The sequence below is a fragment of the Numenius arquata genome, chromosome 12 (genome assembly GCF_964106895.1).
Source record: "Numenius arquata chromosome 12, bNumArq3.hap1.1, whole genome shotgun sequence".
Classification (NCBI taxonomy): Eukaryota; Metazoa; Chordata; class Aves; order Charadriiformes; family Scolopacidae; genus Numenius; species Numenius arquata.
Window position 1 is genome coordinate 23,172,142 of NC_133587.1, and position 21,953 is coordinate 23,194,094.

The window sequence follows — 21,953 nt, forward strand, 5'->3', positions numbered from 1 at the left end:
GAGTTTCACTGCTGGTGAAGACAAAATGTAGACGTGTGGTGCTGGAACCATAACAGATCACAGTAAATCAAACCCTCGTGCTCGCCTCTTTCAGTTACCAGCTGGTAACGCAGATGTACCCATCAACTCAATTCTGATGTCTTTGTTTCTGTTAAAAGCCCTACTGATACTCAGAATATCAGTATCAGAGCCTGTGTATTAATGGTGTCATTCAATGCCCCAAAGCACTATCTATTTTTTTAAAACCTTCTTTTCAAAAATTGACCTTATTGCTGATAACATGCAGCCAGGATTTATGGACACTTTTGCTTGGGTAGGACTAGTATTGGATATCGTTATTTTGGAAATGGATCAAGATGCTGAATGTGTCTCAACTAACAGAGCTGGAACCGTAATGATTGATTCTAATACTTTCAGGATTTTTTATGTGATTATAAAACTGCTGCAAGGTAAGCTTTCAAATATTACAACAATATAGAAATGCTCTTATGAAGTACCAGTTTAAAAGTTTTTTTGAACCTTATTTTATAAGGTTCAATTCATTTAAGTAAGATTTTTTTTTTATATAATCCTCAATGAGTGGAATATTGAATGCCCTTTAAATCACTTGATTGGGGATTTAATGCTACAGCAGCAAAAGAAGTTTTAGTAAACAAAATACCTGACAGTAAAAGATGGATAAGGATGCTCTATCTTTGAACTGATCATTCAATAGACTCTCAAAAAAGCCATTAAAACTCTTCACAGAAACTGGTTATTACAAATTTTTTGTTGGGTTGGTTTTTTTTGTTTGTTGGGGTTTTTTTTCCTGCAGTAAAACACAGAAGCAATAACATATGAGCAGCCATAGCTAGGGCAGTAACTGCTTGTCACAGCTCCCATAAATGTTAATGTGATTCTTTCCATTGGGCTGATATTTTACTTTCTCTTGTTGCAGGATGTTGCTCCACAGGTATTCCTGGACCATAAAGAAACTTAAAGCACAAGAACCGCATGGGTTTTAAGTTAAGTGACTGTAGGTTCTTTTCTCATATATCCTGGGATAGGAGAAAAGCTTGGGGTTGATTCTAAGAGGAACATTCTTCTAATAAAGCTTAGTGCAGTTTCCTTATCTGTAGTCACACAATGATACAAGCTACGCTAGATGAAAAAGAAATAGAAGAAAGGATAGGTTTGGTACCTATAATTTTTCTAATGAATGGTCCATCTCATATGTCAGCCAAGATACAGAACTGGGATTGCAGGAATGTGTGCAAAGTCATTCCCTCCCAGGACTCTGGGGATTGCAGCATGGAATCTAGCTTATTGTCCTCATTTAGGGCTGAACCGGACCTCAGAAAGGAACATAAACAAGAGGAGGGGTTTAAAAACAATTATATATCTCTGGTCCTTCAAACACTTGTTCACAAAATTAACAGCATTCACATGAGTGATCCCATTAAATCCACAGCCTTACCCATTGCCCACAAAATGAAAGCCCATAAACCACTTGACAATCTCTAACCTGAGGAATTTTTTCATCTGTGCACCCTAGGACACACTAAGAATGACGTCGCTCTGAGTTAATTACTTGTCTGTAGCTCTTCTCATCACCTTTCCCATGTAGACAAATGCCAGTGTTTACAGGATCAAGCTCGTAATTGAAAATGTTTGCTGCCAACTCATGCAGCTACTGTACAAAGACTATTGCCTGTATTTTGCGTTACTAATAAAACCAGAGATTTTATGTCAAAATATTTTAATGATACTTGGAAGAAGCAAACCATGATGAATGTCACATATTGCCACCATCCTGAGATTGTGCTTTGCTACAATTAAACCAATAGTCAGGAGTTTCAGAATTTCCCAAATAAATACTATTTTGTATTGTAAAAAATGCACAAATTTCAGAAATGTAGCAGTCACTGTGTGAAAAAATCACTTCCTTTTCTCCTCAAGTGTAAAATATTTCTGTATTGTAATAATGCAGTTTAATGCTCACAGAATCACATCAGATCAAAGTCAACACCGAACTGCTGAGATACACACAAATTGTCTCCTTGGGATCATCACCCTGGAATTAAAACAGTAAAATATATTATTGGTATTTCTTTTATAGTAGGAAAACTGCTTGCTAATAGTCAAAATAAGGCAATTGCTTAGTCTTCTGTGTACACATTCTACTCTCTGCATCTGCTTTTTGATCCTTATTTCAGACCGGGAGTACGTGACATTTATTATACAGCATCACAGGCTTACAAAACTCTCCTGGGTGAGCTGGACTGCTAGTGCCTGGCCCGGCTGGACCATCTGCTCTTTCTAAAGGAGGACTCCTTCATTTGAATACCCCCAGAACTGCTCACACTCACCCCACCTGCACCACCCTCTTCAGGCTTCCTAAGTTAACCAAGGCTGGGTCTAACCAGAATCTTTATGGGACACATCCACTGCTAATCTGAACATGAATATTTTCTACATTATATTATCCTAATCATATTTTGAAATAGCTAGAGATTGAAATTATTCTGTTTCTTCAACAGTCTAGTTCTGCTGTGGAAAAACAAAACAAAACAAATGCCTTCTAGATCTGTAAATACTTTTTCATTTGATTTGAAATCTAACAAATTTTAATTTGATTTAATCTATATTTTTCTATTCTGGTAGGTTTTAACTAAACCAGAAGCAACGTATCGCTACTTGTTTCATTACTGACATTATTCTTAGTTGGTGGCTGAACACACAAGCAAAGTGTGTGCTTAAAAGCTATACTGCATGGCTACTAAAGCAGAAGACCTTTCTTTCAATGGTGCATACATCTAATAATTTCACGCTGGATAATCTTTGCTCAAATCAAGGATAGGCTGAAATTTGGCAGCCTGACAGGAATCCCAAGGTGTCCTTGCTTTCAAAATGTGGTATCATTTTTTCTGAAGGTAATTAAAAGTGAATTGTGGGGCAGTTCATATTTCTCTAGCTACATTGAGAAACCGCAAGCAGAAAATAATTTTAGCAGAATTTAAGCTCATGTTGCCATACTACTGTTATAAATAGGTTATTTATAACAGTATTTATCACTTATTTGGATTGCAGCAACTTTCATAATTAAAACAAAGATCACACACTGATAGTGTGGAACAAAATGATTCTTTTATGTTAATTCCTGAGCAAGTGAGCAGGCAGCCCCCTGCCTGACAGGATGCTGCCCTGCTAGCTCCACCTTGAGCGGAGGGCTGCACTGCTGCACTGCTGTTCTCTGTCAGAAACAGATGACTTCTAACCACCTGGTTGGAATTATAAAGCCCAGACCAAACTTTTACTTTCCAGGTAAGATCCTCTCACACTTAGTCAGAGGTTCGGCAGTTCTTGCTCCCTAACGACCAGCACACCTCTGCTACTTCAGTCCTTCTTCTTGGACTGGTGAGCACTACTCTTTTCCCCAGGCTCAGGGAGTCTCTGTTTCATCCTTTCTTTCTATGGTTTTTTACTGTTGACTGACTCCTCAGAGCAGCTGCTTAATGTTACTGTGCTGCACGTCAAAGCAACACATACTCATCTTCCCTGCTGTCTCTTTCTAGTAAGCAGAAAACCTGATGGATTCTTGGTCAGACAAAATTTGCATTTTAACCAGGCTTCGAGGCAAATCAGATTTTTGCCAGTCTGATTAATTTATCATCTGACAATTTTTCTAATCTGATTTTTCTATTTTTAAATATGAATCGGGCCATTTCCCCTCCTTGAACCTATGTTTACTTGAAGCTAATGACATGCCCTTCAGGCTTATCAGGTTAAACCAATGAAGAAACAAGACTTCCTTCAGCTGCACGGCCACAGCAAAAATGATTTGGTAATTTAATACAAAATAATAAAGATCATTATTTTAATTACATTGCACGATTTTGCTGATGTCTCATTTTCCATTTTACCATCTGTGATAGATAGGCATCTACTGTAGTGAAGACAGGTACATGTCTGTTGAGCATAATCACAAAGGTGCCAGAGGGGATATTAAGGCAGATGGAGTTTCCCACGCTGTTCAGCACCAGCTCTGCAGGGCTCTCATATCTGACAATTCTATCTAATGAGAAAAGTTCACCTTTACAATGGCAAAGGCTGGTGTTTAGGACACAATACTGCCAAAATCACTCATTGGGATGCAGTTATGCGCTCTCTATACTGTTCCTGAACCTGCTACCTGCTTGCAATATCGGGGCCTGCAGCAGAGCAGCTTCCTGTACTTCTTATTTCCAGCAGCACACTTCGGTGTCCCAGCAATGTGTGAGGGAAGCTCTGCCTGAGACTTCTGTGGGCACCCAGTGGTGTAAGGAACCTCCAGCCACCCACTAACAAGGGATAGGGTGGAGCAGGGAGAATATAAAAGGGAAACCAAAAAGGGAAAGAAGACGGTTCAATTTTTAGAGAAGGTCATCTTCAGTGAAATATACTCATTACAGAATTTCAATTATCTCTAATAGTTGATAATAGTAGCAGAATGGTAGCTCATACTGAAAGCATTTAATTTTTTTGGTTTTAAAGGGCTAACTTTTCTCTCTAAGCGATTAACATAGTGGAGAAAAATCTTAGGGCAGCACAACTTACCCTTCTGGCTGTTTTTTTCTTTACAGCTTATTTTGCAAATTTGGCCACAGAAGTGATTTTCAAGCACGGACAGCATTTAATTAACCCATACAGATACTTAAACATTTTTGTGGCTTCTATCTGCTTCTCTCTAGATTAAATATTCATAAAGAGCTTTCTTTTATTTTCTTAGCTGGTGCAGTTACTACGATTAAAATTACATGGTATGTCTCCAGCGATTTATATTATAGGAAGAATAAATACAATGGAAACTGCAGGGTATAAACAGCCTAGCCACTGAGAAAAATACATTATGTATTTCTTAACCTTTCCAACCATTCCAATGCAACCATTTACAAGCCAGGTGAAGCCATATACACACACACCTCCTCCCAGGCCATCTCCTGCCACAGACAAGGAGAATGGATTCACTACGTGGCTTCTAGGTCCTTCTCACATATTTTATATTATTTAATAATAATTGAAAGTAGTTTATTTTTCCATTTCTTCAAATAAACTGAAACTGAGTAAAATTGTGCCTTCTTGGTACTAGCAATCTGCTAATTTAAAACTTAGCAGTCTCTGACGATGAACCAAGTGTGAATGTATCTTTGATAGCGTGTTTTCTAAATACCATCAAAGGATATTTTCAAATACATTTTAGAACCTAGCCAGAAGAAAAGCCCTTAGCTTTTGAACTTAACATTTCTGGCTTGAATAAGATGATGTTATTTTAATTTATTTAACTCAAGTAATACAGTCATGAGATTACATCAGCCCAATTAAAGCATACTGTATACAATGGTAGTTCTACCCTACATTTCACTCACTGTTATATTAACTTGAACCCCTCGGAAAAACAGAGTTCTGTGAAAGGCAAATCTGACAACAGCATTGTGAGCTGGGGAATTTCTGAGTTAGCTTAAAAGAAGAAGTATTTATACAAATAGGTCTTATTTTGTCAGCAGGGCAAATCAAGATTGAAAACAAGCAGACAAATGTTTTCAGAGTCATCTGTAATCTGTTCACAGTAAATTGGCTCAAGGTCAGAGGCCAGACTCTGTGCTGCATTTCTCTGAGGCAATACACAGAAGGTATAGGTCCAAGGGGGATGGGACAGTTATAAAGGACAGATTCTGAGCTACCTCAAGGTAAAATGCTCAGCAAGATCTGCTGTAGTGTATGGCAGCTTCCTCACCGCTGCCCACAAGCTGCTGCGCAGCCCAGGGGCCACGGGAGCATTCTGATCTGAAGCTATCTTTACCTTCTAGAGGGAACACGGACACATAGGCATGTTCCTCCTGCATGGGGCAATCTTAATCCTGTCTTTGGCCTCTGTAACCCTCTGTGCCAGGATCAGGTGTCTTCTCTTCTAGACCATAGTGTGTGACTGCCTTTAATAAAGCAATTCACAAAGGAGGCCACTTCATGGGAATTGACAGCAAACCAAACATGGGTTAGTAGTCACACATATCTGGAGGAGGAGACACTACTGACTGGCTGGGAATTATGGTGATAATGTGTACGTAGCAATGCTCCCTATCTAAAGTCCACAATTAGAAAACATTTCTAAACTCTGTGGTACATTATATTTATTCAGAAAACTCCAGCCTTTCTCCTAATTATGAACACAACTTTCACTGACTATAAGGTAGAGATCTCTCTCTAAGGAAGAACAGACCCACACTATTCATAAATCAAGTCTTCCCTTGACATATTACTTAAATAAAGACATTTTATGTGGTAAGAACATGACCTACCTTTTTAGTCTGATTCACATTTACCAAACTGCAACTTCAAAATGCCTTTGCTGTGAAGCTGAAGGATCTGGTTGTATTCTTTGGGCATTGCATGGAAACCTGGTTTAGGCAGTTGGTTGTCGTAATAGTGGTGGCTGATTGGCATCTTCTCTGTGGATTTTGAGAAAGGCCAGAAGCCATAGAGCTTCACATTCTCACACAGCTCAAGAGCCGCACTAGTGATCATAAAACCAGATGACAACCGGTAGGCTTTCACACCTTTAGTTCTCCAGAACTGGGCTAGACTTTTCAGATAGGTGGGGTGAAAAAATATTGCCCTTTGGGTTGCTTTGAACTCTTGTAGAGTGTGATATACTTTAAAAGAAGTGGCTGTGTTGCTTCTGAAAGAAAACGCTGGCAGTAAAAGGAAAGCATCTCCGTAGACTGCAATGTTATCCAGAAATTCTGTCTTCTTTTCATTTAGTTTGTTGTATCTGCAAAGTACAGTATTTTAGGAAAAAAGTGAATGGAATGTACTATTGATATGAATATATTACGGACCAAACCAGCACAACTGCACTTGCATATATGAGTTATGAACTCTGTTGCACCAGTTCAGCCTGTCTACATTGCAAATTTATACCAACCTGTTATATGTTGCCATATATGCAGTTATGAAAATCTGGCTTTGTTGTATAACAAGAACACACTTCATAGGATTGAATTGGCAACAAATTCACTACTAATGAGACCAGGACCTGTCTACAGAATCGATCGATTCAAGAAATTTCAAAGGAGAATGCAAAAATGTTTTTGTATTTATACTTCCTCTGTTTAAAAATACATGCTCTATGATACATATTGATGTGTTTGTGAAATGTGTTTCTTACATCAATAGGTATACACTAACCAGCCTTCAAAATCTGGGTGTTTGCCCTGTGTGCCCAAGCATGCATGTAAGTAGTCTTGGAGTCTTGAAGATTAGTGTGTGCTCAGGTTTTTCAAGGTCTTAGATGCTTTTGAACTGCTTTTAAAACAGCTGAAAATATAGGCATGTTTATTTATCTACCTCCTTTGATTACAAAGGGAACACATGGAGATCTGTAAAAACATAGAGATCTAACTTCATAAATGAAGAGGATTTACCTCAGATGCTCTGGTTCCCCAACACCCAGCAAAGAGACTTAGTTCTCACCGTTGAATTAACTCCATGCTCCCAAATACTGAATAGTGAACTTCCAGAGTTATCCAAGAAGTGATACAAGACACAAGGGGGTCACTCAACTTGTTTCCTCTATGGATCTGAGTTGTCTGCATCACCTGAACATATGGCGCTTGCACCCCCTTTGGGATTCAAAGCACTGAGTCCTCTTTTGTCGGTAGTTGTCTATTTGAGCAGTGTATTTTCAGCTTGCAATGGCTACCAGAGCCCACTTTTCACAAATGGCTCCAGCAGAAACTGGAAGACTTGGTTTCATTTCTCCTTGCAACTTGATTAGGTTCAAACCCTCTTCTCATGCAGCACTTCAAGAGAGAGGACAGTAGCCACTGCCATTTCTATTCAAAACCCTCACAGAGGAGTTACCAGTTACCTCTTGCACAACTGAACTCATGCAAGGAGTGATACACCCCGTCTCAGCCTGAAGAGGTTAAACTTACAGCTTCTGCTTCCCAGAAAAGCGCCATTACTGCCAGACTCTGAAACAAAATGAATGACAGGGACTCGGCCCCTCTTGGTGACCCTGGGTCCCTGTGCCTGCAAGAGTCACACCGCCAAAACAAGCAAGAAACACCTGAACCTATGTTTAAGAAGAGTGGCTGAAGAATGAATTTCTGGACTCTACTCCAAGAATTTTCTCTATTTCTACTCAGTGTAAAGTACATAAAGAGCCTTCAGGACAGAATTCAGATCTCTGCTCCTCCTTAGCTGGAAGTCCGAATAACTCAGCCTCATCTTGTTTTCCTTTCCAGCTCTGCCACTGCGAGGTGCAATGCAGCCTAGCTCCATTAGGACACATAAGAATGGTGCTTCTTTCCTCCAGGTGAGTTCACCTACATTGTATGCCCTGACAGACACAGTTCAAGAGCTGATTAACCTTAACAATAATAACACCAGACTAACCCAGTACCCAAATACAGAATTAAAGTGAATAAAGTCAGAATAGGTCTTTGGAGAGAAGAAGCAAACTTAGTTCTGCTAAATGGTGCCAAGTTGCCCCCTGCTCCTCCTTCAAAAGTGTTTACAGTGTTGTCTGAATATCTAAATAATTAACTTTTTAAAATCCCAAAGTCATAATCTCATTTCATCTTCACACAGGTTTAGCTCCTATTTCCTTCAGTGTAACTCCTATTAACCCTGTTGTGGCTTAATTTGGCTAAAAAACAAGTGCAGCTGTGGCAGAACACTTTGATCAAGTCCAGACAAATCGTGCATCAGGTCAGTAATTACCAATGATGCTGAGTCACTGGACAAAGTTTTCCTTCGTCATATTCGGGTGCAGCCCCACTAACATCAATGAGCTAAATCTATTATTGGGGAAGCAACAATTCATCTTCATTTAAGTCAAAAAGGGCTAGGTAAGCATCAAGGTAGTTAGTACTTATTGCAAAAAATCAGGTTCTATCCTTGAATCAATGACAAAGGCCTGTTAGTCATTTCTGTGCTCACTGTACTTTTCCCTCCTTCCTTTAAAGGAAAAAAAAAACTTTGCCTGATGTTGTCTATTTGACAAATACAGATATGACAGATAATAAGATCCAGTAAGATCAGTAAGCAGTAAATAACATGCCACATCAGTCCTTTTCATAGATAAACTGAAGTTCCAGCCTGCTGAAGATGTCAGATTAGTCAGCCTGGCCTTATTAGATTTTCTTTTCATCAAGAAGGTGAAGAAAAAAACAACTTTGCTGAGCAAAAAGTCTGTGAGCAGTTTTCATATGGATTGAAAAAATGGAGTACAGGAATTGGGCCTCCATTCAGGGAACAGCCCTCATCAGAACAGCCTCTAAGCACTTTACTTAAGAACATGTGCTTACAGTCCTGATAGAGTCAGACACACATTTCCAAGCTTTCCTGAATTATGATTACAATTCCTTTCTTATGTTGAGGGTCATGAAGGTCATGGGGGGAAAAGAGGCTTGGGCTTGCAATCATCAGTTTTACTCTATCATAAATCATGGACTGGTGCCAATTGAGGCACTTGCTAATCTGGGTATTGCTGACTCCTTTCTGCTACAAAAAAGGCCAGGTTGAGCAGATTTCCATTTAGACTGGTACATATTTTACATGGGAACTAAGGCTTAATGAAGTCATCTGCATGCACTGCTCTCTATGCTGGTATCCCAAGGGATTTCCACAAAATCTAAATAATGTCAAACAATTATACAATATTGCACAGAAAGAGATTTGCAGTGTACTTACTTCTGAGCTATGATACTCGGATTAACAGTCACAAGGTTTGTTTTATTGCCAACATCTTTGCTAATGCTTCCCGTGGTTGGAGGGAGGTTACACCTGAAATTGAGGAACATTTACTTAAACAGATGTGCACCAGAAATGCTTTGCAGTTATTATTTGCAAATTCCTCTCTTGTGCAATGACACTTTCACGTCAGCTCCCAGGGATCTCTAAGCACTTTACAGATATTAAATAAGGCTTACAGCACTTCTAGTAAAAATATTTAATCTTCTGTACAGATGGTTAAAATAGGGCACAGAGAGCTCATTTTCATAAATCATCTCACAAATCAGGAGCAAAGTTAAAATCCCAGAAGGAGCCAGTCAATGAATGACCTATGTTAGTTGCTAGGAAATACCACTCCTCTTGCCTAAACAATGCATTTCTTCTGGAAGTCTTCTATTATTTTCTGGTTTAAAACAGTCTGATTGATAGCAGTCCCTCAGCCTGCACAGTATTGTTGACAGCTGTTTCATGAGACAACAACAGCATAACTTGCCCAATTGCAGAAACAGTGGTTTCTGTAAAAGGTAAAGGAAGCATTTTTTTAGTCAGTCACTTAGTAAGCTTAGTGTCTTAGCATGCAGATTTTTATTAAGACAAGTTATCTAATTGGAAGGATTTTTTTTTTTTTTTTTTTTTAATTTGAAAAGCCCAAATATTACTCAAAAGCAGGAAAGGAAACAAAGTCCAGCTGACTTGTGTGATTGGACATCACTGAGAGAAGAACCTCCACTTGGTTACTCTGTTCCCTTGCAGGAACTACAAAGTGTGAGTCACACACTGAGACAGCGGGCCAAATTACGCTCCGAGTATGCCTGGTTTTTTCCACAATCTATCGAGAGAGAGCTGAAAAAAACTACTTAAATTAGATGCCTAATTTTTTAGATAGCTAACAGAAGGTGAGAGAGATACTGGGTCAGTTAAATAACTGCATTAGTGAGCCAGTCTACGGCTAAGTAAACCATTTGTTAAACCATAGGTAAAGGTACACGTGTGGCATTTAATACCAGGCTTTCTTATTTCAATTACAGGGTTTTCTTTATTCTCTTCTCCTGATTGAGAAAAAGGTATCTCTGCAACCATAGATCATACATGCATTCCATACAGTCCTCTCTTTACTTAGGAAGCAGCGTTCTGAAACCCACAAAGCAGAAGGAGTATCCTTAGAGAGACGGAAATAAAGCATTGTCAGGATCTTTACTCATTGCTACAGACTGGCATTGGCATACTTCCAAGCCTGCCAAGTTTTTAGAAACTTTTGTCACCCGTGGTAAGATGAAGCAGCTCATACCTAAACACAAAGTCAGAACGATCGATTTCAGCCCCACAGCTGGAATTTTTCAGAATGCCTCCATTTCCAACCACGGCACAGGTCTTGAAGGGATAGACTGAAAGAGGAGAGGACTGCAAACAAATAAAAAGACACAGCCATTGCCTTCTAAGTCTTTTGCATCTTCAGTCACTTGTCCTTGCAGCTTTAATCTGGTAAATCACAGTGAAAGCATCCACCATTTAGCAGACAGGGTGGCCAGTCTCGGACAGTCAAGAGCCAAAAACAGAATCACAGAATCATAGAATGGTTAGATTTGGAAGGGACCTTAAAGATCATCTAGTTCCAACCCCCCTGCCATGGGCAGAGACACCTCCCACCAGACCAGGTTGCTCAAAGCTCCATCCAGCCTGGCCTTGAACACCTCCAGGGATGGGGCATCCACAGCTTCTCTGGGCAACCTGTTCCTGTGCCTCACCACCCTCACAGGAAAGAATTTCCTCCTAAGATCTAATCTAAATCTCCCCTCTTCCAATTTAAAACCATTACCCCTTGTCCTGCCACTACACTTCCTGACAAAGAGTCCCTTGCCAGCTCTCCTGTAGGCTCCTTTCAGATATTGGAAGGCTGCTATGAGGTCTCCCGGGAGCCTTCTCTTCTCCAGGCTGAACAACCCCAGCTCTCTCAGCCTGTCTTCATAGGAGAGGTGCTCCATCCCTCTGATCATCTTCGTGGCCCTCCACTGGACTGATTCCAACAGGTCCACATCCTTTCTATGTTGAGGACTCCACAGCTGGACACCAGCTGGCACCACCAGACTGAGAACTGCTACTGCTGTCATCAGTACTTGGAGGGAACAACACTGGATTGTTAAAACTGGATGAGTACCTTTTAAATACACTTAACAGAAAAATTCTCTAGTAGTGTACTGAATCCTTGACAAGCTAAGGATAGTTGATCTGGAGATAGTTTAAATTTACCCATTTTCCTTTGCACTGTAACAGACTGGGCTTTGTCACACAGTCATTGACTTTGTCAGCTAAGAGAAGGTAACTTTGTAAACGCTCATTACTTTGTCATCATGCAATTACATTTGATGTAAAATAATGAATTTAGGGGAACATGAAGATGCTGTAAAGGATAATCACGCGCCCTGGCTTAACTCATGGTGAATGTGATGGTTAACTGAAGAGGTTACTGCTTCTGGTTGTTCACCCTCTCTACTACTCTTCTTGCTAGAGGTTGCTCTCTTGCAGTCGGGAAGCTGAATGGGAGCTAAACCCATCCACTTGTGAACCAGAACAGATGACAACCTAGCAAATTAATGTGAATTGCTGGCTATTTCAGTTGACATTAATACAGCTGGCTGTTATCCCAGGGTCTCAGAAACATCTTGTACATCTCATTCAGCCTCTCCTGCTGTGGGAGTACTGACATTCAACAGAGAGGCCAACAGCTGGGCTACTTTGACTGCAGAAACTGAGCCCACTTGTAGAATGGAGTCAAAACTTGCTTACCCAAAGTGTTATCCTTCCTCCTTCTCTTCTGAGCTTGCCCAAAGAGAAGCAGGAAGGAATACTGCTACGAACAAGGCAAAAAGCATGGGGAAAGTAGCAGACATCATCTTGCCTGGCAATATATTACAAAACAACATGTTCAACTATTTTGTTCAATTCTGAAAAGAGAGTAGGAGAACACAAAGGGCAGACATCTCTGGTGCGCTTCATAAGTATATATGCACGTAAAACATACTACTTTTCCTTCATTCAATTTAAATTTGGAACAATTGTAACCTCTATTGCAATGAAGTTTTTAGTGATTCACAGCAGCATTAGGAAGGACTAGACTCATAGTAGCTGGGATCACAAATCAAGAATGCTAAAGATAGGTAAGAGGGCTCCCATGTGCTCTTACTTTTGAGAAATTAAGTATGTCTCTGTGCCCCTCTTTGTCTGGTCTCCAGAGCTTGTATGTTTATTCTAAGTCCTGAGCTACAAAGTCTGATTCCTTTGCTGAACCTGTGTTTCTGGCTGCAAAGGCCCCACCCCGGTGGGCAACAAAGCTGGTGAAAGGGCTGGAAGGAACATCCTGAGGAGCAGCTACGGACTTTGGGCTTGTCTAGTTCAGAGAAAAGGAGGCTAAGGGGCGACCTTTTTGCTCCCTACAGCCTCCTGAGGAGGGGAAGTGGAGAGGGAGGTGCTGAGCTATTCTCCCTGGTATCCAGTGACAGGACACGTGGGAATGGTTCAAAGCTGCGTCAGGGAAGGTTTAGACTTGACATTAGGAAGCATGGAAGCATTTATTTACAGAGAGGGTGGTCAAATGCTGGAACCGGCTTCCTAGAGAGGTGGTGGATGCCCCAAGCCTGTCAGTGTTTAAGAGGCTTTCAGACAATGCCCTTAGTAACACTCTTTAACTTCTAGTAAGCCCTGAATTGGTTAGGCAGTTGGACTAGCTGATCATGGTAGATTCCTTCCAACCGAAATGTATCAGGTTTACCACCGTAAATCTATGCCCAAGCCCGGTTTACCACCGTAAATCTATGCCCAAGCCCACACCGGAAATGGCATGGGAATATGAAATGTTGTTCTCGACTGAAATGCTTTTGAAAATGGGAATGAGAAAAGCAATGCAAACGTTCTCAGAGGATTCACTCCTGAGTTCAGCTGGCTGCCAAGCCAGGCTGCAACTTGTGTCCTGTAGCAACTCTACCTACAATCTGCTCTATGACACCCTGTCCATGCCTCCACTACTGCAGAGGAAGGCAAAAAAAAAGGTCTTACAAGGTGAATGAAGAAGTGCATACAGAGGAATCAAACAAAGCAGCTCTATTACTAACCCAAAATATATATGATACTGCAAGTATAGTAACAGGTCAAGATACAGTTCTTACCACAGGCAGCATCTTAAAAATGTCCTCTGTAATGAGGACGGTCTTTTTACTGTCCACTTCGTAACTCATGTTACTTCCCAGTGGGGTGTTGTTTTGAGAAGCAATGAAATTGTGAACTGCATCACAGCAGGAAGCTAATTCTGACCTGCAAAAAACCCAAAGACAACATGCTCAAAGCCAGGCAAATAAGTAGGAGAGTGGTGGCAGAGAACTAGATGAATGAAAATCAGTTCTAATTAACTAAGCAACAAAAGGCTGCATGAACCTCTATGTCATTTCCCTTGACTTGCTTTGCAGAAGTCTATTTCACAGCAAATATTCAGAAACTAATCAGACCAAGAACTGCTTTTCTTACCCTGTTTTTCTCTCTTGGTCTCCCTTTCCCACCCAGAAAATGTTGTAATCGGTCTTCTCATTTTTAATTGCTAAGATACATAGAAACCCTGAGAGACTTCAGTCACCAAAGAATTAACAATGTGATTTCAATCAACATAGAATGAGTGATTGTAAGAAACTAGACGGCTGAAGAAAGAAAGAACCAAGGAGATGAAGGGAATGGTGATGGGAAGTACTGGCTATAGTACTTAGCGAACAGCTAGATGGTTGCAAGCCAATTAATTAATAATTCATTCAACTGTTCAGCATGGTTTTCCTGTGCACAATATCACAGATGTTAAATAAAGTATACTAAAACTTGCAAATAAAGAAGATGGATATCTTTGTGGTAGAGACAGACAGCCTAACTGATCCTCAAAACATCCAGCAGAAGTCCTTAAATAGGTAAGAATGCAATAGATTCACTCAAGCTTTATGTAAGAGTAGAAGCTATCACTCATCTTACAATTCCAGTTACCTCCAAACTTACAACAATATTATGTATGTAAACATCCTATATTATTAACAGTGAAATGCAATGAAAAGCTCCATCAGACCCGAAATGCTATAATTAATTTTGCTTTAGGGATCAATGTTCTCTCTGCTGCCACTGTATCTGATTTTCAGCCTGTAAGGCTGAAATATTCATGGCCAGCCATTATCTATCAGTTGGTAGGACACAGCTTTCTAATTAGGTGAGATACTAGGAGAACCATTTAGAGAATAAAATTCATTCATAACAGAATTGCTTGGAATTTTGAAGAAGATAACAAAGCAGGGAAAAGATAATAATTCCTGTCCTAACACTGAAGGTTAATTATGAAAAAAAATACATATTTACAGTTAGAGCCAGAGGAATAGAGAAGTTTTACTTCATACTTTTTCAGTGAGTATGGTAAACCAAACCATTGGAACTAGTCAAACAATATAGGCCAAATTCTGGCTGAAAGTAAGCTGACTTTAATAGCATAAGCCACAGGTAAAAGAAGTTGCTTCATTCAACTTTATCAACAATGTACTCAGAGCAAATATTCTAATAATAATATAATTTTATTTCTGATGGAGATGAGGCATAATCTAGCATGTGGAAAAACACAAGGATTATGTTTCCTGGGAGACAGGGAAGAGAGTGAACAGGTCTGGGATAACTCCCCATCTCACTTCTCTTGAAATAATGGTCAAAATGGGGAAAAAAAAAAAGGTTGGGAAGGGTGGTTTGATTCATACATAAAATACCAAAGGAAAGAGTACCACTTCAATTGTCAGATGGCTTACAGCTATGTATCAACCCATTTTGAATACTGAGCTCTGAAACTCCTCAAAGAGAAAGTTTCCAGATGTGTGAGGAACACTGGGAATACCTGAGTGCTGGGATGGCATAAATCTGAAATAATCATACTAGGACAGTTACCAGGAAATGTTAATGGGAAATTTTACTCCTGAGTGAGGAAAGAGTAGGGTTCAGATTTCCACAAGCCATATTCGGCTCCTCTCCCCGAACAGAGTGATTCCCACTGCCTTGTTCAAAGCCTCAATGGGCAGGAGAGGTCTGTGGCCAATGAAAACCAGTAGGTACAAGGGTGGGGATGGAACTGAGACTATGCTCTTGTGGGTCAGGAGGTGCACACATGGTGAAAACAATTGCTCTGGGCATATAGTGTCCTATTTTAAACATATGGAAAAATACAAATGGAGCAATGAGGCAGGAGAATCAAACGAGTAAGTCTAGGAACACTGGATGTTATTGAACCCCTCTTGACTAGAGTCCACTTGCTTTTGTATCTTGTACTCTTCTCCCTGTAACCAGCTCTTTCTAACCTTAAACTGTGCTGCAGTAACAAGAGGATTCAGATATCACTGTCAGGCCCCTGAAGGCACCTCCAAGCCTCACTACTCCTGCCCAGCGCCCTGGGGCTGCCCCCCACCCTATCCATGGCCCAGGACCTCCTTTCAGCCCCTCAAAGCTGCCAGTCCGTGCGCCAGCAGTACAGCAGCAGGGCCAGTCTGTAGCTGTGCCCATCCCGTCCCCAGTCACCAGGGAGGTGCCCATGCCCAGGGCTAGGGCTGCCCGGCTCCCAGCTGGAGATGGGATGGTCCCAGCTGCTGGTCCCTGCTCTGCTGGCCAGGTTATTGTGCTGGGATCCCAGTCCCTGTGCCTTAGGGAGCAGCTGTCCCTCACTGCTCCCTGGCAATCACATGGAGATGAGGAATCGCAGAAAACATAATTTCAATTTCCTTGAATTTTTTCTTAAATTTAAATGAAGCAGGCCTAAATATTATCTGTGTCAACCATGGGACATTCAGAGGAGAAGAAACAATGCCAGAATATTCTTGCCCAGCTTTAGTAAAACAGCTGTTTTGTGTATGATGCCTACCAGAACCTGAAAAAGCAAAGTGATGATAGATAACATTCATTAATACAGATGATGCGTTTTCGCTCTTTATTACTCATTCCACAGGAACGAGTGCTTCAATAAAAGCAGAAACAGTCTGGAAGAAAAACAGACATGAGAATTAAGAAGAAAGTAATAGTTTAAATTAAAATTATGGATCCACTGAGGAAGTAAAACAGAGCCAGGCTAGTTCAGAAACGCAGTGAGAACAAGAGAATACATATTGACTAATGATATATTATTCTCCTGTTACCTAAGAGCCTACGTGCTAAAAATTTGGAGGTAATAATAGAAACCTCTCACTTAGATCAAATCATGACACACAATCCCACCATGCCCAAGCATCCATGTACAGAGCTCCAGTGGGAATGCATGTAACCTGCAGACAGCAATACCTACTGGCAACTTAGTTAGTGATCTGTTCATATAGGATTGGGTACCAGCTGTGACACAAGGCACCTCTACAACTGACAGCAAACAATGAGGAAGGGGTAGAGACCGGGCAGTTCAAGCAATCTATTACTGCAATCCATTACTGCAATCCTCATCAGTATTAATGTCATATGTGGTCTCTGTCATGAGGTAATGACCCCCTAAAGAGCATGTACTTCCTAAGGCTATGACGTGTATCGTACAAGACAATTCTTTTAACAAGTGACACATGTAAAGTGTTGCAAAGCCAAGACATTTTAACTCGTGTATCATGGCACCTGGGGAGAGGGAAATTGTTAAAACTTACCATACAAAGAAGCTCCTAATCAGATGGTGGGATGAAAGACAATAGTCAGAATCTTAACAGCACCAAATTGTGCTACCTTAAAGCCAAACTCTGCATTTTCTTTGGAAGGGTAGAATGTGTTCCACATTGTCTGTTCTGACTGGGAGAAAATGCTGAGATATGGGGGCAGCTCTCAGAAGATGGGATGTTGCTGTACAGGCTGGGCATCCATCTCAGACACGTCCAAGAACATGGATATAGCTTATGGTAAGAAGGTTTAAGTTCCAGTTGTTAACAATTGGAACATTTGGTGTTGCCCTAGAACAAAGTGTTTTCATGATCGAGTCACAGCATTAGAAGTACAGAGTGAAGGAAGCTGGAGTGAAAAAACCCAAGTGTTGTGGTTTCGGTTTGGACAGAGCTGACTTTCTTACTACCAGCTGGAATAATGATTTGTTTTGGATTTGGGATGAAAATAGTGCTGGTAAAACACTAGTATTTTTTGGTTGTTGCTAAGCAGTCAAGGCCTTTTCTGCTCCTCACACCATCCCACCAGTGAGAACGCTGGGGGTGCACAAAAAGTTGGGAGGAGACACAGCCGGGACAGCTGACCTTGACTGACCAAAGGGATATTCCATACCATATGAGATCATGCTCAGGACATAAAGCTGGGGGAAGAAGAAGGAAGGGAGTGATGGCATTCGTCTTCCCAAGTAACCATTATGCGTGATGGAGACTTGCTTTCTTGGAGAAGGCTGAATATCTGATACTTGATACCTGGTATGAAGAGGTACTTTGGGACACAGGAAAGAGAGTATACCACTGGAATTGTCTGCTCCAGCCTAGAGCTGGACCACTGGGCCAACACAGTTAACCGTGATCCTCAAGAGCTGCAGTAGCCCAAGGGGGACATGAGCCTGCAGAATTTGACAAAACTCTGTGAACTTAATAGTATTTCTTTTGTGTAGACTACACTTCAGTGTGACACCAGCGCCTGCAGACCTTGGGCCAGAGGGCATTCATCACTGCTGAGGACAGTGTGAAATATTTCACTGTCATACGTTGGACTAAATTGAGGTGGAAGGAGGGGAAAAGTGAATGGGGATGGACACTGCAGAAGTATCAAAACATGCAAAACATTGGTCTAAATAGTAGATGCTCAACTTTTCTCTCAGGCCGTGGTAGGAAGGGTGAGGAAAATGATCTTAATCTGCACTAAAGAAAGCTTAAATTGCCTAGGCAAGGTGCAGGATTTCAACAACTGCAGATTCTTAGTAGATATCTGGCCCATCCTCTTTCAGCAATGGTCTAAGCCCATTTGATTCTAAATCACCTTTTGCAAACATCTGTACAAGCAAATGTTTGTTTGCAAAAAGAATATCATATCAGTGCTGTTATAAAATGCTTGCACATTATCCACACCAGCAATGCTTACACAGACATATCTCTTTGTGGATCTTCAGTTACCCAACACACATAAACACCACCTAAAAGAGATAACCAAACACAAAGCAAGACTAGCAAATATTTAAAGCTGTAACTCTATAACTCCTGTAATCCTGATGCTGAGTGTGTTTCATGGCACAGTTTGTAGTATGATTTGAATAAAGGGCACAGTATTAAAAGTGACAAAAGCCTTTTACCTATGTCCACTGCTGTAATATTTTATAATGAGCAGGCCATTATCTTACTGTACTGCACTGGGGGCTCTAGACAATGATACAGGTTTCTCTAGGCTCTTGTCAATCCAAGTCAATACCATCGAAGTGCAATGAGGCATATTCTGACATATTCCAATCTTTTAGAAAAGAGTGGTTAAATCTGATATCTAAAACAGAACATGTTGAAGGGGAATGTTACAATGACAGCCCTTGAACTGTCTATAAATGAAGTAACATCATAAATGTCTAAGACAATGAAAGCCAACAGAGTTGAATCTGAAATCAAGGCTAAATATGTAAAAAGTGTAATAAAATTTTCAAACCAAAGACTATTTAAAGAGTCTGTCACGAAGACACAATTAACTCAGACTGATCCAAAATTAGGTTCCCCTTACAGGAATCCTCCAACCTTTAGGAAAGTATATAGTCTGTAGAGCAACTAAAATATTCAACTATTTCTCCAAACTGTCACCAATTACTATCTCTCCACCCAGCCTTTTCCTATGTCCTGGAATGTATACTCTTGATTTTGCATTTTGTCTATTAAACCTATGCAGCAAATGTGCTCTTAAATCTCGCTGTAATCTCAGTTCTGCATATTTTCTTGTATACTGGAATGGAAGAATTCAGAGAGTACAGTGGAATTATTGATCTGTTTAGCGTTAGGAAAGCTATTGATTGTGTGGTGGTGAGAGCTTATGTAAGCATAAATTGGCATTGCAGAGTATTTTATTTGTGTTTCAATTACGTTTCATTGCAGTACACAGATGTGTTAATACCGTTACATACGTTAAGAGTGTAGCACACTACAAATTAACCTCTTCAAGAAGGAGTGGAATTTTATAACTGCAGGAATGTTTAACACACTTTTCAGAAGAGATATTAAAGTGGGAAAAGGGTAATAGAAGTTGAGTTGAATGAAAACTGTGTCCAGCTTTGGAGTCCTCAACACAGGAAGGACATGGACGTGTTGGAACGGGTCCAGCAGAGGGCCACAAAAATGATCAGAGGGCTGAAGGACCTCTGCGATGAAGACAGGCTGAGAGAGCTGGGGTTGTTCAGCCTGGAGAAGAGAAGGCTCCGGGGAGACCTCATAGCAGCTTTCCAGTATCTGAAGCCTACAGGAAAGATGGGGAGGGACTCTTCATCAGGGAGCATACTGATAGGGTGAGGGGTAACAGTTTTAAACTGAAAGAAGGAAGATTTAGATTAGATATTAGGAAGAAATTCTTTACTCTGAGGGTGGTGAGGCACTGGAAGAGGTTGCCTAGAGAAGCTGTGGATGTCCCACCCCTGGAGGTGTTCAAGACCAGCCTGGATGGGGCTTTGAGCAACCTGGTCTAGTGGGAGGTGTCCCTGTCCATGGCAGGGGGGTTGGAACACGATGATCTTTAAGGTTCCTTCCAACCTGAACCATTCTATGATTCTGTGTTTCGAAAAAGCAGAAGGGGAAATTACAGGCTAGGAAAATGGATTGATCTTTTAACTATTGTAATGAAGACCCAGGGTTCTTTTCTTTAAAGTAGTAATGTTTTCTTTTAAAAAAAGTTAAAAATATTCTGGCAGAGTGGAGCAGTTTGCCAGCTAAACTGTAGTGTAATATCAGGGATTTTAAAACTGTATTTTACACCTACGGATTTCCTTCTCCCTTCATTATCAGATGTAAATAAGGTTTGTCAGGAATGGTATTTCCATGGGGAGGGGTCCCAGTAGCCACAGCTCACACAGAGCTATTCTAGTATGATACCACTCCCGAAGAACGGTTGCATTGCTTTGCCAGGCTCCACGCTCAGTGAGATAGCCCAGAAATACAACACCCAGAGGCTTCTCTGAAACACAGCATCTGCTCAGTCTTTTTCTACATCCTCCTTCTCCCCCGGCCTGAGTCATTTTAAGGGCTGGCTATTTGTTAGCTTCCAGCAAAAACAGAAGTTGCAACTGTTTGGAAAACCTGCAGATTATTTGCTACCATGGGTGTATAGCCCAAATGAGAATAAATCAAGCTTAAAAGTCTGTAAAGCAAAGAAATGTGGAGGTGTAAAAAACAATTACAGCTTGCACCCAGTTGGGCTCTGTAATTTGTTGCACTAATGAAACATTTATTTTAAGTGGAAAACCTTTGAAGAATACTAATATAATAATTAATATTCAGGTTACCTAGGGAACCTGAGACTCTACTGACTGTAGCTAGAAGAGCCTTTGCAGAGGAAGCTACCCAGCATGGCTTTTTTTTTCCCTAGAGCTTTAAGAATGACACTTCCAGGCAGCTGCGAAATTATTTCCCCTCCCTTTCCAAGTTTGTACCAATCCTCTCTTATGACCACAAAATCTGAGGACTTGCTTTGTCTAAAACAAGTTAGAGCTGATCTAAATCTGAAAAGGGAGGAAGAATTCAGGTGGGCTCAGAAACAAAGTGATAATGTGGAGATGCTAGATGATTGCAGATGACACCAAGCTGTGTGGTGTTGTCAATACACCAGAGGGATGGGATGTCATCCAGAGGGACCTGGACAGGCTGGAGAGGTGGGCCCAGATGAACCTCATGAGGTTCAACCAAAGCAAGTGCAGGGTTCTGCATCTGGGAAGAAACAATCCTTGGTATAAATACAGACTGGGGGATGAGGTAGTCGAAAGCAGCCCTGAGGAAAGGGACTTGGGGGTGCTGATGGACGAGAAGCTGGACATGAGCAGGCAATGAGCACTTGCAGCCCAGAAGGCCAATCACATCCTGGGCTGCATCAAGAGAAGTGTTGCCAGCAGATCCAGAGAGGTGATTCTGCCACTTTACTCTGCTCTGGTGAGACCTCACCTGGAGTACTGTGTGCAGGTCTGGAGCCCTCAATACAGAAAGGACATGGACCTGATGGAGCGGGTCCAGAGGAGGGCCACC

At 41.0% G+C, this 21,953-nt stretch overlaps 1 protein-coding gene across 4 annotated transcripts in view; it reads right to left on the reverse strand.

Annotated features, from left to right (window-relative positions):
• Nucleotides 1-21,953, reverse strand: part of ST8SIA6 (ST8 alpha-N-acetyl-neuraminide alpha-2,8-sialyltransferase 6) — a 49,174-nt gene that overhangs the window by 6,797 nt on the left and 20,424 nt on the right. For 2 of the 4 annotated variants that reach the window (XM_074157085.1, XM_074157088.1), the window contains 4 exons: nt 13,917-14,061; nt 11,045-11,157; nt 9,715-9,807; nt 6,315-6,787 (listed from right to left, as the gene is read on the reverse strand). In XM_074157085.1, the coding sequence (XP_074013186.1) occupies nt 6,319-6,787; nt 9,715-9,807; nt 11,045-11,157; nt 13,917-14,061 (820 nt within the window). In that variant the 3' untranslated portion in view covers nt 6,315-6,318. Of the gene's footprint in view, nt 1-563; nt 2,054-6,314; nt 6,788-9,714; nt 9,808-11,044; nt 11,158-13,916; nt 14,062-21,953 lie in introns of those variants that run through there. The other 2 variants (XM_074157087.1, XM_074157084.1) reach the window with 2 other exon arrangements.